This window comes from Ischnura elegans, chromosome 5, assembly GCF_921293095.1.
Source record: "Ischnura elegans chromosome 5, ioIscEleg1.1, whole genome shotgun sequence".
Lineage (NCBI taxonomy): Eukaryota > Metazoa > Arthropoda > Insecta > Odonata > Coenagrionidae > Ischnura > Ischnura elegans.
The window spans coordinates 87,086,216-87,101,823 of NC_060250.1; the positions used below are offsets into that span (position 1 = coordinate 87,086,216).

The window sequence follows — 15,608 nt, forward strand, 5'->3', positions numbered from 1 at the left end:
TTTTCCTTAAAATATGATTCGTGCGGTTCACGAATCACGAATCATATTTTAAGGAAAATCATTGTGCCATTTCAGATTTACAATAACACTAAGTAATGGTCACATTATGAACATTGGTCCCATAATTGGGAACCTATACCAATTATTTCGCCTGTTAATTAAAACTTGTGCAGATGCAGTGTGAATCAACGGGATATCATAAATTACCAGAATTTCTGTACATAAACATCCTGCAAGCCAAAATAAAGGTGTGTGGTAGGGGGTGAATTCTCACCAAACATGCACTACATATCATGCATGAAAAAGAGTTGGCAATAATGTACTAGTCTAAACCGCACTATTAAAAAAATAAATCTAGCAAAGTAAGAATGCAAAAATATGCCGTTAGTTGGGTTACCTTCACGTCCTTAAACCAACATGGAGCTACCTATGATATACATTGATTCACTCGTATTGGACATATTAACCTCTATTAATATCCCTAATTGTAAGAGGAAAAAAGGAATTTAGAATCATAGGTTGGCGATCAATTAATCTATTTTTTTATTATTAAAAAAAATTACAAACGTTGCTATCAAGGCATTCAGCATACTGCCTCGGGATATGAAATTAAAAACTTCAAATAATTTTAAAAACATGGCCCGGAAATGGTTGTTTCCATTCTCTTCATAGAAACCATTAATTTAAAAAAATAATGGACAGAAGATGACAACAATGCCCCCCGGATTGAACAGCTATATAAGCGCAGAAGGGAAGGCCTGCAGTTCATTTCTGCTCAGAGGACGATGGAAGAGTGTTACATTAAGTAACGAGTACATTACGAAAAACATTAGCCACGAATTTTCTCACTCGGCTGGAAACCCAAGAAAAAACAATATCATATAAAAAAACTTATTAGAGACAGCAATATGGTTGATTGCCTTTCAGAAATATTAACTTCTCAAACACCTTGTCGGGCATTTTTGATCTTTCTGATTTCAAAATAAAGTTACCCCATGAAAATAGTCTCTCCACTGGACCAGAAGAACATATTGGGGTATTGTATTTAATAAAAAGTTTACGAATATTAGGATAGCCCTGAGTAAAACATTTGAAGGTTTTATCTGAATCAGCCATAAAAGAAGCAAACTCTAACTCACTTCGAGATGTCTTGCTTTTACTTGGTGAGGCTTAAACATAAAAATCTGAGTCCTCTTCACTATTACTGTGGATAGATGGTGTGCCATTATTCTTGACTTCTTCCAAACAATTTAGGCACAGGTTAGTAATTCGCTTACTATCAATATCACTCACATTATTTGGCAACCAAAGCATTTTGAACTGAGGGTGGAATGCTGCTGCCAGTATTGCATCATTCACTTCTGGAGATAGATTATAATATTTGCCAAAACGAGTGTTCAGAGCGGTCAACAACTCAGGAATTAAATATAAGGTATAGAGCAGTGGCTTCTCCAGCTGATCCGCAAGTTTCTTGCGTATTGAAAATAATGTGGGTAGAAGTTGTCCATAGAAACAGCTGTTCCCACTTTGAAGCACATCAATGGCTTGTGCAATTGGTCGCAAGCAAGCAATGAATTCTTCCATATAGTCAAATTCTGTATCAGAGAATAATTGCTTCATGTCCAGTTTCCGTAACACATCATTCATTTTTGGCCTCAATTTTACAATTTGAGAAACTGCATCAAACAGTGAATTCCACCGAGTAGGGCAAGGGTATACGAGACTACAATCAAGAATTTCAGTAATAATTTCTGAAGATTTAGGCTTACGTGATGCATTCCAGATATAACTACACTTTGCCATTACAGATTTGTGCAAGCGATTAACCAAAGATTGAGAGTTCTTGAGAATTTTTGTTAAATCTGTTGTTGCAATTAAGGATAATGTATGAGAAAAACACCGCAAATGTTTGGGTAAAAACCTGTCTTCTTCTAGATCTTCACATGCCATATTTATTGAGCCAAAATTCAGATCAATGCAAAGCTCTTCAATGTCGCTATCATCTTCATGCATGGGCAAATCTGCAAACAATACGAAAACTGATTCAGCAAAGACATTGAATTTTTATGCATAAATTGTACTGTAAGAAATTCGTCAATAATAGTATCATATTATTGTCTTAAGTTATTACCATCGCTGTCTATATTTATTATTTCACTGCAGCCAAACTCTTTGAATGCCTTTACGAAGTTAGACCCATTATCCGTAATCATTGTGGCAACTTTCTCATTGTTTAACCCAAAACTGATGAAAATATTGAGTAGAGTGTCTGCTATATTCTTGTAATCATGTGTACCTTTAAATCGAACACATGATAAAACAGCACTTTCACGAGTCAATGTTTCATCATTTATCTGGAAACATAAATCAGTTAGCATATTTGATCAATGGATAAATAACGCTAAGGCCACAAAAGGCTTTATATAATATTATTTTACAATTTACCCAATGAGCTGTGACACCAAGGAAGCTTCTATGTTTCGTGGACCAAATATCTGCAGTAGAAGTCATAAATTGAATTTCTGTAAATTTGCTTGCCAAATTTTGGTTTACATTTTCAAACATGAGGTTTAATTTTCGACCCATTGTTCTCCTTGACATGATCTGAACCGAAGGATCAATATCTATCAAAGGATAAAATACATCAGCACATAAAGTAAAAACAGAGTGTATTAGAAAAAAGTTGATGTAGGACGTCATTAGAAATGTGAGAAATACCATCACAGAGTTCATCGTATTATCAATAAATTCCCTTAACCACTTGCTGGCCTGAGAAAACTTACGTTGAAACATTCGCATAAAATTTTCATCTTCCACAGTGCGGACAGGCTTCATGCTATGAATAATGTAGTGCATTATATCTTTGTTCAGCATTTCATTATTGATTTTCACTCTCATGCATTTGGAAGAAACAAAGTTAGTAATTTTCTTCTGCTGAATTTCACCAGTCCGTTTGGCATTCTTCTGTGATTTATATTTGTTATAACTTTGTAATGCGTTGTGAACCAACTAAAAAGCAATGATGATGCATTATTTTAATAAATTTGGAATCAATCATACTGTTGTCAATAAAAAGTTGATCATTTTTTCGTACTTTAAGATGCCGAGTAAAATTTGAAGTGCTGCCTACCACTCCTTTAACCACTTTGTTTACAGGCAAGCAAAGCTGACATTGGGCAGAAATATATTTCTCAGATTGACTTACAATTTGGAAAAATTTTCCATCAAAAATTAAATTCGATGGGGCACGGTAATTGGTACCACCTTCAGCAACGTTATCACTAAGACCATGATTTACCTCACCTGAAATGACACGAATTCTATTATAAAAATCACTTTGTTGTGTTTACGAATTTGAATTAGTGAAATGATTAATAAAAGTAGAGTAAGAATTATAGGTAAGCATAAACTGCAATAACAACTTACTGGTACTGGCCATTTCTCCAGACTGCCTTCTTGACATTTTCTTTGACTTGTGTCTTGCTATTTTCAAATTTCATTTCTATCTTGTCATCTTGTTCAAAACAATTGAAAGTCACATTTGAACGAATTTACAGTGCAAAATATATTTTTGAATTATCCGAGTGGTTGCACTTCTGACTTGTACGTATACAGCAGTGAAATTAATTCGTGATTCGTCAGTGAATCGTGAGCTGCATCACAAATATTCGACTCACGAATCACCTCAACTAGTAAAAAAAGAGTCGACTCACGGTTCACGAATCACGAAAAAAAAATGATCCGAATCACGAATCACAAATCACAGTTTGTGATTCGCGAATCATGATTCGTGATTCATGAAGACGAATCATGCCCATCCCTGATTTGGATTATTACGTTTACCCTTTGAGCGAGTGAATAGATGTGCCCAACCGGTAGGATGTCCAACCGCAGAAGTTGAATGACGTGACATACCAATCAGTAATGAGAAAACGACGCAACGGAAAGTAGCACTACGGGGTTTGTGAGTACGAGATGCACCTATGAACTAACTTAGGTCGCAATCCGTGCAGCCTTAAGGAAACGCATAGTGGATAAACTAACAGACATTCTCTTTTATAAATATATAATTTAACGTTATATCGAATGGCGTATGAGATGGTGTTAAGCTTCACTCTACGACTCTCCCTCTCTTTCCTCCTTGTCGCACGCGTGGTCTCAAGTGGTGAAGGCGCGCGCCCTCGAGAACCCCTTTGAGCGCTCTCGCCCTCTGAATTTCCTCGTTCACCCCGCCAAGCGCCTTGGATAGGCGTTGCGACGGGCATCGCCGTCGGGCAACTCAAGTTTGATGACGCACATTCCATTGCCTCAAGTTTTATCGAGAGAAAGCAATTTCCTCGCCTTTTACGGTAATATCTTATAATATCGGGAAACGAATGTCAAAAGTGAAGTAAATCGGCAATGTTAGGAGAATTGTTCTTTTCCTTGGGCGGCCGTGGTTGAAATAAAAATGGCTAGTATTGATGTCGTACATTTTAGAACACTTATGGGCTTAAATTTGATCATTTTTAATTTATCAACTTATATGGAGTCCGGATTGCGGTAGTAGCATAATTAGATTATTCAATCATTTGATTAATTGGCATTACCCCGTTATTATTATGTTAAAAAGTGAAGTATAATAGAGTTTTTCACTAATGGTCTCATGTATTTACAAATTTTGATGAACAATACATGAAATTAAATAATCAAAGCATCATAATAAAAACATATGTCTGTATATGAGGCATATGAACCTACCCAGCAAAAATGTACACAGCCTAATCCTCTTAACGCTATAACTAAATAAAAATGCGTGTCCCACGGAAATAAACGAACCCCTCTATCTTAAATATTTGAATTTCAGGCTCTTGCTGCTTATTACAAGATGAGCTTTGCCTTGTTCTCTTGAATGCATCCACCGTGGTGAAAAATTAGTGGAGGAATAAAATAACTGACGTTACAATAAAACTGAGACCGTGTTAAACTTAGCTCATAAACTAAGAGAAGTATTTTGATGCTAGCTTAACATAGGGATTAGATGCCTCTTGTTTCATGAAACCAGGGCCGGTCTAAGGCATAAGCAAGGCACGCGGCCGCGTAGGGCGCCAAGCAAAAGGGAACGCCTATGCACTGGTTTTTAAGCTCTAAAATTATCACATTAAATATTTAATATCAAGCACGTTTTAAGTTCACGCTGATATTTAAGTTATTCCTTAAATATTTGTATTAAATTAAAAACGTATCCAGAGAGAATCCCTACTACCTCTCAGGCTATTTGGGGGGCGGAATATTGTTCGTTCACACGAGAAAAATATCTAGAACCGACCCTGCGTGAAACTGACGCGATCTGGACTGGCTTTGTTGACGCTGTGAGGTTTTCGGTCATTTTCCTCCGCTGCCGAAACTTTCCAATTATTCATGGAGAGCATCTCGTAGGACATCTCAGCTGAATTAATGTTTCATTGCTACTTTATGAACACTTTAACCAAGAAGCATAAAGGATGGAGTGGAAAACAAGATTTCTGGGAGGAGAATTAGTAGCAGCTCCCCTATCCTAAAGAAGAGTCTTGTTGTGTTCAAGAGAAGCGTTGCAAAATGGATTATTATCGTGTAAATTAGGATTTCCCGGGCGTTTTTTTATATTTGGAACTATTGATGTAATAACTTTTAATGGCGTTTTTTACGGTTTTATCTCCTGAATATTAATCGCACAGTTTTCTTTCTTCGTTTGCTTCTGGTACACGTGTTAACTGTCCATCCATTTTGGGTTTAAGGGGAATTATTAAATTTCCATCATTATCAAACCATAACTCTTGTGCATGCTATGATAATGCACCCAGTTAAAGTGCGTTCATAGTCTATTTAGCACAGCGGAATCCAGATTTTCAGAAGGAGCTGCGATTTTTTTCGATTTCGATCTCATCAATTTATAAATTTCTCATTGGGCGATAAAAAATTATAAACGCACTGGAATGCCACAAGGCAATGAAAAATGGTAGTGGTTACATAAAATAAAACTATTTTAATGATACCATGGAAAAATATGGTCCATGGCTAAAATTCACATCCTATCAGAGTTATTAATACATTTTAAGAAACGTCTCTTTTTAGCTGGGCGACCTGTAACCTTAAGCACTTTCTCAAAGTCTTTTGTTTACTGCCTAAAAAATAATTTTTTGCCCATTAATTGGACGATCATTTCCTTGAAGGAACAGTTGGAAAATTATCTTAAATTGCCTTACATCATCCATCGTCTACTCTATAATGGCGTACGTTTGCCGTCCGTCCGTTCTACCTGACCTTCTAATGATGCTTTTCATTAGAACCACGTGTCTCATGATGTGGCCGATGAAATTGTGCCATCTCCTGCCGAGGGTTTTCGCAAGAATTCTCCTATCTCCTACCCTTTTCAGCATTACTCACACGATCAATCCATTTGATCTTAATTATTCTTCCATAACACCTTATTTTGCAAACTTGATTACTCCGCTGATATCATCTTCCATGCCTTAATACCATATGGGAGCATGGTCCAAATAAATGTCTTCCTGACTTCAAAGCCAATAATTTCTGCAGTAAGAAGACTCCTCTTATTGATGAATTCCCTCTTCACTTGGGTGTAGAGAGTCGAGTTTAGAATACCGTGAGCAAAGTGGAGCAGAAGAGTGAGTGAGGTATGGAATTTTTCAAAATGAGCGAAGAACGGTTAGGTTGGTAACGTGAGACCCAAGGGTACGGATAGAAAAAATGGAATATGAAAAGCTGCAAAACTAGGGCGGAAATGATAGAAGTACCAAGAGAGTGTAGAGTTCAGGGGAGAGTTGCGGGAAATTGAAATAGAAAATAAATGGAATTGCTGAAACAGTTGTTTACATTTCATATTCGACACTGTTAAATATTGAAGTTAATTAGAAGTGAATATTCGTGGTTAAAAATGAGTATGATAATAATTATTGATACGCCAGAGAGTACCTCGTATTGTCTCTCCGTTCAATTTCAGATGGTTGAACGGGGTTTTATCTGTGGAAATAGTTGATTTCATTTTCATATGCATTCTGATTAATTGGCTTTTACTCAGTCAAATGGAGGAACTCTTGGAAAATATCATTCTATCGTTTATGAGTAATATTTTCTCTTTAAAGGCAGCTGATGTGATGGCCGCAATGTCTTCCATTTATTTTTGCGGGAATGAAGATATGAATGAACAAAGGATGCGGATGATTAACATTGATGATGATGTCTATTTCTAATATGTGGAGAGCTGTGCAAAGATTCACGATTTTTACTTACCTTGACCTATTTTACTGCATTTCCTGAAATACCATCAATTATAACTTCTTATACGACGTCGTTAATCTCAAAATATCATCTTTTTTCTAAAAATGAATGGAGCCAAGCTATTTGAGCGTGTTGCAAAGAAATCTATCAAAAGTCTCACGAGAAATTCCAAATTTTTGTCTCGCTTTTTGAGTACATCAATGATTTCTTAACCATTGGAAAGAATTTCTCAAATTGAAAGTGATAACAAACTGATTATCTCACCCCCCTAGTAATGGCTTCCAGGATATCAAGTAGATATAAGAAGTGGAAAAAATCATATTCGTTAGCAACTCATTGAAAAACCAAAGTCAACCATATTTTCTTTTCACTCTTTCTATTTCAAATTTTCATACCCAGACATTAAGGGGAAAAAATGAGTTTGTGCACTCTAGTGGTGCGGAATGATAATTTTGTATGTAAACTCGTGTACTCATTATTATCTGTGTTCCGAATCTGGGTCCAGCTTGCTTTTTGGCGCTGTGATATATTCATTAAATTTCCCAGTCCGAATCTCGATGTCATTCGTGGAAACAAAAAGTAGCGGCCGTCCTTTGTAATGACTCCTACATTTCAAGCCGTGCGCTTTTTGCTATGATGTATGTCCCCTCCGTATCCCCACTTCCATTGCCACCTGCTACCTCGCTTCGCCAACATTATTTCGCTCTTCGGGTTTTATTTTTCACCTCGTTCTGCGCACTCTAAGCTTTATCTCCTTCCCACTTCCCGTTTTCCGAGCCTTGCTCTCAGACAGGTAAACGTATTCGACTGCAAACAGAGGATGTCTCCTGCAAAATTCATAGCGCTCAAAATATGTGCGGCGGCTCGACCTTTACTTTCCCTCCCTAACGCAGCTTTTTTCTCGGCTCCTCACTTTGGAACACGAGGCGAGACGAAATCACCCGCTGCAAAATTCATGGATCCTCACCAGCAAGCTCTAAAACACACAATGAGTGGGAGGTCCGAAATGATCTAGTTAGGCTTATTTTCCCCGAGGCGAGAAAAAACCGGAGTTTCTCCGAAATGAAAACGCATCATTGCCGGTTGAGAGTCGGATCCGTGATAAAGTATCGAGGCTCGTTTGTTCTTAAATATCACGGGGAAATAGTGCTACCCTGTGGGTGGAAAATAAAAATTAGTCGCGACCGTAAGAGCCACAGTTGGTTTATTATTTTTGTTATTATTCCTTTTCCGGAAATGATTGCAAACACGTTAGAGAATATTATCGAGTGTTTCATAAATAACGGTTTGTTCTCCTAAAATTTTACGTGAAGGTAGTAAGAGAACACAAAAAAAAATAATTTTTCTTCATACGGACTCTGAATCTGTTCTAATTTTACGCCATTAGTTTCACTTTTATATTTCATGCTATTTGCCTGTACGTTTTAATAAGTTATACCAATAGGTACATTGGATATTCGAACTAAATCTTTTTATAAAGATTGGGGAATGAGTGCTCGAAGAAAAACCTCCGCATCATATCAAAAGAGAACTTTCAATGTCGTCCTTGATTTTTCACTTATATTTATTCAAATTTCATCGATAATGAAGAATGGTTCCGGGAAAATTGACACAATTAATGGATCTCTAAATATTTATAAAAGTGATAGAGCCTTTTCATTACTTTGGATTACTTTGTACTGTGCGCTATGCGCTCCTAACTCCTGCTCCTAGCCGAATGGATTTAGTAATGTAAATGGCGGACTAAGCCACGAAATAAATTGATTAGTAAAGCTTAAATTAGACTGAGTGATCCTTTTGAAGTACCTAGTAATTGCATTTCATGCTGTGCAAAAAAAACTAGTAGTCATGACTCAAATCTCTACCTCACAGGTCAGGGAGCTCTGATTCAGCTACTAGTACACACCTTGCTACTATTCCTGGGTAAGGTGCAATAAAAAATTGTCATGTGTGTAGGTTTATTTTTTTAATGTTTTTTAATGTATTTATTTGATATGTGTATAATTATGTTATTAAATGTATTTTGTAAGCCAAACGTATTTCTTATCGATAAACGTGTGTGTTACATGGGTAAGACATTCGTATCTTGACTTTTCGACATATATCCTATACTTATCGTTTTCGTTGAAAGGTTTGCAAGACGTCCGCGACTGCCGGAGCATTAAATACGACGCAACATATCTAGGCTATTCCGTAGTTCTGTCCCAACGATATCGGTTCGCCTTTCACGGATCAATGCATCAATCCCTTATCGAGACCGTGTTCCAGCTTACGAACTCCCCATTGACGAGAATTCACTTCCCGTGCGCACACACACATCGTGTTATCTCTCCGAGTAGTAGTATTCCCTCTCCGTCCCCGCGCTCAAATTAGTGTCGGTCACCGTTCATTCGTGACGACGCCATCCAGCCGTGTTGCTTTCGGTCGGCTTGACGGCCCAAATCGGACGGGGAGTGAGCGTGGGAGATGTATCAGGGCTTCCCTCGGAATAACGGTGGGACGTATCAGGGATTCCCTCGGTATATAACGGGTCCGATGCACGCGGCCACATCTATGCCCCCGTGGCTTGAGGAGGAATATGATCCGCTCCCACTCCCGTCCCTTGCCTTGCTATCCTTAGGCCCTTCCACTCCTGCTCCATCTCATTTCCGGAACGGCCCAATCGAGTGTCTGTATATCTCATTTCCCGAGACAAGTGAGCCGTTCTTTCCGAAAGGAACCTCCGGGCTATGCGGGTGGACTGGGGATCGGTCTTGGAAATCCCAATGCGAAGGGAATCGAATGCCTTGCAGGGGGAGCTGATATAGATCGACAGCAAGGCATAATTGGATGGGTTTAAGGTTCCAACCGAATGCTCTCGCCGTCCTTACTTTTTGATTTTCTAAGTGGAATACACTTTATAGTAAACGCGATTTAGACTCGCCTATCGATAGTGATTTAGATTTTGATACGCAATATTTATCCGCAAGAAGGTAGCATAAATCCATCAGGAGTCCTCGGAATAGATACAGTGTTCGCAGTGGCATTATAAATACTAGGCCCACTAGGCGATGTCATTCATTGTCCTCCGCGTTCCAGCTCGTTCATTACCTCTGGTTTATCTCGGGAACAATGGAATGGGATAAGGGAGAAAGAATTGAGAGAATGCTGTGACGGAAATTAGAGGATACTGAAAATCATTTCTTGCATCTATTCATGATAGGAGGAATGTGTACTTATGCCATATTAAGGAATATAGATGCTCATATACCTCAGAAAAGGATTTTAGGTATAAACATTAGAAGTGCAGTGAGGTCAGTCGTCGTAGTCGCTCTATGTATACAGCATATATACAATTTATTTAATGCGATAGATGTTTCTCGCGCATTTCTTTCAGATAAATTTTAAATGGACATTCTGAATCATAAATTGTGTGTAGAGGATATTTGGATTAATCTAACGAGGAGGAATGATAAACATTAGTATGGGCGTTTAGCGTTATGTAGCGTGTATTATGCAACGGAATGTTAGGCGACGGAAATAGTTTCCGGTGTATAAATGCAACCACAAATGAACGTCCATCAAGTTTTGCATCTGCAACACACATACCAAATACCTTCATAGCATGCGTTTTATGCTTACTTTTAATTATTCTCTGAGCCTATCTCAATAGATAGGATATCGCACATCCCAATTGCAATTTCTTTTCTGCTGTCGAGGAGTGTACACTGCAGTGTGATATGGAATAAAAAACGTTCGACTTCGACGATGCATCTCCGGGTCTCTCCGATGGAACTATTGGGAATACTTCCTCTCTGCAGAGGCGTGTCTGTTTTCTGTGAGTGTGTGAGTATTGACCCTTTCACATTGGCTGCACTCCTTCCTTCTCTCCCTCGAAGTCTCTCCCCGAGCCAACGCCCCAACATCCAATCCTCCAGACACTGAGACCTTTCCTTTCATCCCTGGCGGTGGAACGCGCGATCCCACTGGCCTCGGGTTTCGATTAACCTAACCTCTTCATCCGGCGAGCCCTGAGGGAAGGCACTCGGGTTAAAAGCAACTGCGTACACATTACAAGCGGTCTGAAAGGATCATCGTGAGGATCTATCAATTCGGAGATTGGTTTGTTGCAGCTCTCCTCCGCTCCTTTCGCCTCCCAACTCACCGCCTCCTTTTGACGTTATTTTTTTTTTTTGTTCCAAACCGTCTTAATTGCTTCGTACGTGTTATACCCCTATTCATCACAGTATTCAGTGTATCCGTTCCAAGATAGTACTCCTCTATTGATCTTTATTTTCAAAAAAGTCTCTATTCTTGCATTGCTGTAATGCGCAGATATTTCGTCTGGTTTGGTGAAAGCGTGTTGTTGTTTCCGTCGACTGTTGTCGTGTTCTGAAGATTTTGGTTATTATTTCAAATGCAATATTTTGTGTTCTAATCTTGTTAACTGCCCTCTCGGGTATGAGGGGGCAAACGGTGTTTATGAGATTTTAGCTGAAACAAGATCATATTTATCTTGTTGATGATGGCTTGAACATGGTTTTGCCAAGACAAATTAGGCATTAATATGACCCCAAGGTTTTTAACGGAGTTTGCATATGACATTTCAGCATCACCAACAATAATCTTCGGCAAAACATCGAAGTCAACATTTTTGAGTAGTTTTGAGGTACCGAGTAACATTGTCTTTGTTTTCTACGGTTAAGCACAAGGTTATTGCCTATAGCCCATGAATTGATGGCTTGAACGTCCTGATTTACTTTAGAAATTGCATCATTCAGCTCATGCAAATGGCAGTGAAGACAAATCTTTAGGTGTCAGCAAATAAAAAGTATTTACAGTTTATAATACACTTGGGCAGATCGAGGACATACAAGGGAAATAGCAGAGGACCAAGAAATGACCCTTGGGGGGCCCCGTAATGTATTCCCATTCGCGTCCTCGACTGCCTGTTGACGATCTTTCAGATAGGAGTAAAACTAGTTAAGAGTGGAACAGGGAAAGTTAAGGTTTTCCAACTTATGGAGAAGTTTGGCGAGATTAACAAGATCAAAAGCATTAGCGAAATCAAAAAGGACCAGGATTGTAACCATCCGTTTATCGATTCCTCGACGTACATAATCCATTAATATGAGTAGCGCAGTTTGCGTGGAGAAGTTTTTCCGAAATCCAGATTGATATGGATCATGCAAGTTGTTTTGGTTCAGATAATTCGTAACCTGCTGAAAAACAATCTTTTCTGAGCATTTAGAGAAAGAGCACAAAATAGAGATTGGCCGGTAATCACTGGGAGAAGATGGTTTTTTAACTTTTTGAATTGGTGTAATAAGTGATGATTTTTACATAATCGGAAATTGAGATGGCATTAAGGAAAAATTAAAGATATCAAGTATTAAAGGTAGAATGCCTTAATGAATTTTAATGAAATTCCTTCGACCCCTATTGAGTTGGATTTAGAAAGAGATAACGTTTTACGAAGGTTGTGTGGGGTTACGTATTGGAAGAAGAAATTACTATCGTTAAAGGGTACGAGTAAATCAAGGTATGAGAGACCGATTATGTCTGCTGCGCTGTTACCCTCAGAGGCAAGTGTTTGTGTAGATCATTGATAGAGAATTCATGCAAGGGCTGCACCGGACCGGATGTTATCCCTCTTGTGAAGGTGTCCAGATCCAATGCCAACAAACGAAGTCAGGACACTCCAATGTATAGAATATTGCTGAAAAATTACATTGAAATGAATTTACGTTCTCTCAATTTTTATTGAATATACCTACATCTTAAAGTTTCTTCATTGGAAATTCAGAGCGTCTTACACTGGGGTGCGTGGTACACGGAGTTACTTTACGGTATGTACCATTTCACCACCAATCGCAAAATTTTCACATTCGAATCGAACTTAAATGCTCATGGGAAACATAACTGAAATGTCGAAGGAGAAGTTTAGTCCTAAGTGTATTATTTTTAGTTAAATTTTTTAATTAAAAAATATTTTGGATTTCCTCTCGAACAATGGGTACAAAGTTCAATTGGTGACATGCCCAGGAAGATAGGATACCTGCTCACCCGGTACATTAGAAAACACGGGTTTATTGCACCGATTGTGTTAAATTAGAGTAGACGGCGATGAGTAACTACAAAGCAAAGTATTTCTTGGTACTTTATCCTGGTGCCATCTTTAGCTCCCAATAGCTTCAACTGCTTGAACAGAATTGAATTATTTTTTCAAATCTGGGTAGTTGGGTGCTCTTTAATGTAAAAGGTACAAGAAGAATTTAAATTCACCTATCCGGGGCTCTACAATTATGCATTAGGATCACCTCCTAGCTGTATTCAGGAAAGCGCTGTATGTTAGGGGTTGTACTAACCGTTCGTGAGATCATTGGGAGAAACCAGAACATAACCTATTACTATTTATAATTGTATGTCACTCTGAAATTTTTGGTATGCACTTTTTCATCTCAGTGTGAAAAATTTGTATTGAAGTATAAAAAGCTCTGTAGGTTATAAACACTCAATCGTGTCATAGTTGCGCTTGTTGCTATCTTCTCTTGCTACTGCACTAGTTTACACCAATCATAGGGAGAGCACTGACTCAGAGTATTGTGTTTCACATGTTTCAACCATTTCATATAGTTAAATTTCATCATATTTATCCCAATATACATGCATTTATTGGTTCATTTTCCGGTAATACAACGACCATTTGACGGAATAAAACACTCAATAACCTGAGTTGTGGTCTTTTCGCATATTGAGCCATAATTGAAATTTGAGACTCCGCCATTTTTACATTCTGGTGAGGCTATCATTTTAGTGTAATTCCTAAGAAAAGACAAATTATTCTCACCAGCTGAAAAATGAAATTATGAATTAAAGTGAATATCGAAAAGAGGTCACTTCTGAAAGCTTAGGGCAGTACCGTCGATGATTTTGAGTATATAGCACTAATTTCTGTAAATAAAGAAGCAAACACCCGAGTTTGAGGTGCTCTTTTGTTCAAAAGAAGCAAACAATTTCAATGCACAAAAAGAGGAACTTTTCATTTTTAAGTTGGACTGCGTATGAAATTGTTTCAGGCTTGGCATGGTGGAAGAACGGTATATCCATGATAAAATGTAAAACACCAATAGAAATTTCCACATTTTAATGCACAACTCCATAATGAATATGGTTTCGACACTTCCAGGTCATTCTCAAATAGAATATAAAACACAAATATAAATTTTCACGCGTTAAACTCCACTACCGACCATGGTTTCGACATTTATTGGTCAATTTCTTAGTCGAAACGTTGGTCGGTAGTGGAATTGTGCATTAACATGTGAAAAATACTATTGGGGTTTTAAATTTAATCATGGACTGCATTCTTTAAAAATACTACGCCCCCATAAGTATTTCTTGTGCTTAATTTTTCCCAAAAAAAAAATTCCTTCACTAGACGAGGGGAGTTACCGCCTCTCTAAGGTGCTGCTCACGTCCCTCGCGCCCGAAGGAGACAAGTTGAGGTGGATGAAGGTGGGAAAGAGCAGGAGAGAGAGGTGTTGGGGTGGATAGAAGGGAAGGAGATAGCCTTTTACGTCCCAGAGAGCGCCAGAGGGGTTTGATCTTCCCCGACGTCGGACGCTGAAAGTGGCGAAGGGACAAGCCCATCACTTCGAATAGCATTTCTCTCGCGCCGATGTCGTCGCAAAGGTCCAACGGGTGCCGACTTGGCCTTGGGCGCCACCCCGCCTCGCGCTCATCCTCACCCCTCGCATGTTCTCTGCAAAGTTGACGTAAATGCTTAAAGCCCTTTGCAAGAGGGCAAAGATTTTGCTACCCCACTCAAGATTACATCTAGTTCCCTTCCCTGCGAGCATGAGGCGAAGCTTTGAAGCATAATTTAGTATGAGTCCAATGGTTTGAATATCTAAACCGTATAACGAGAATACTTACATTTATTTTTTGGTTGACCGATTGAATATTTTGATCTGCTTTTCCTTACTTCCTGGATCAGCTGAGACTTTTAAATTCTTTTCGTTTCGTTAACATGGTTATCCTGGAACCGTCTAAAAGATAAAACTTCAATTAAGCAGGTTTTATTTGTCACCATCAAAAAACTTAACAAAGAAACGTTAGTATTGACAAAGAGAAAGCGCTTGTTCAATTTTTGCCCCCATTAAGTATTCATTTTTATTGATGAAATCTTCTCGGGAAATCAGCCGGGTAATGATGGCCATTGCTGCCAACGTTTCATTCATTCGCCCTGAAGACGATGGCAGAGAAGGCCATCGAAACGTTGGCAGCAATGGCCATCATCACCCGGCTGATTTCCCGAGAAGATTTCATCAACAGCATTCGCCGGGAAAGAACCAAATCCTTCTTTA

At 38.5% G+C, this 15,608-nt stretch overlaps 2 protein-coding genes across 3 annotated transcripts in view; one reads left to right on the plus strand and one right to left on the minus strand.

Moving 5' to 3' along the window:
- Positions 1–15,608, plus strand: part of LOC124159199 — a 224,783-nt gene that overhangs the window by 92,897 nt on the left and 116,278 nt on the right. The gene's annotated exons all lie outside the window — the stretch shown is intronic.
- Positions 960–3,807, minus strand: LOC124159200. Of its 2 annotated transcripts, XM_046534848.1 has the most exons (6): positions 3,427–3,807; positions 3,095–3,303; positions 2,784–3,009; positions 2,446–2,624; positions 2,132–2,354; positions 960–2,021 (listed from the first exon to the last, which is right to left on the minus strand). In XM_046534848.1, the coding sequence occupies exons 1-6, from the start codon at positions 3,461–3,463 to the stop codon at positions 1,171–1,173; spliced, it is 1,725 nt and encodes a 574-aa protein (XP_046390804.1). In that variant the 5' UTR covers positions 3,464–3,807; the 3' UTR covers positions 960–1,170. The 2 variants fall into 2 exon arrangements, with proteins under 2 accessions (XP_046390804.1, XP_046390803.1); XM_046534847.1 differs by having other exon boundaries at positions 2,446–3,009.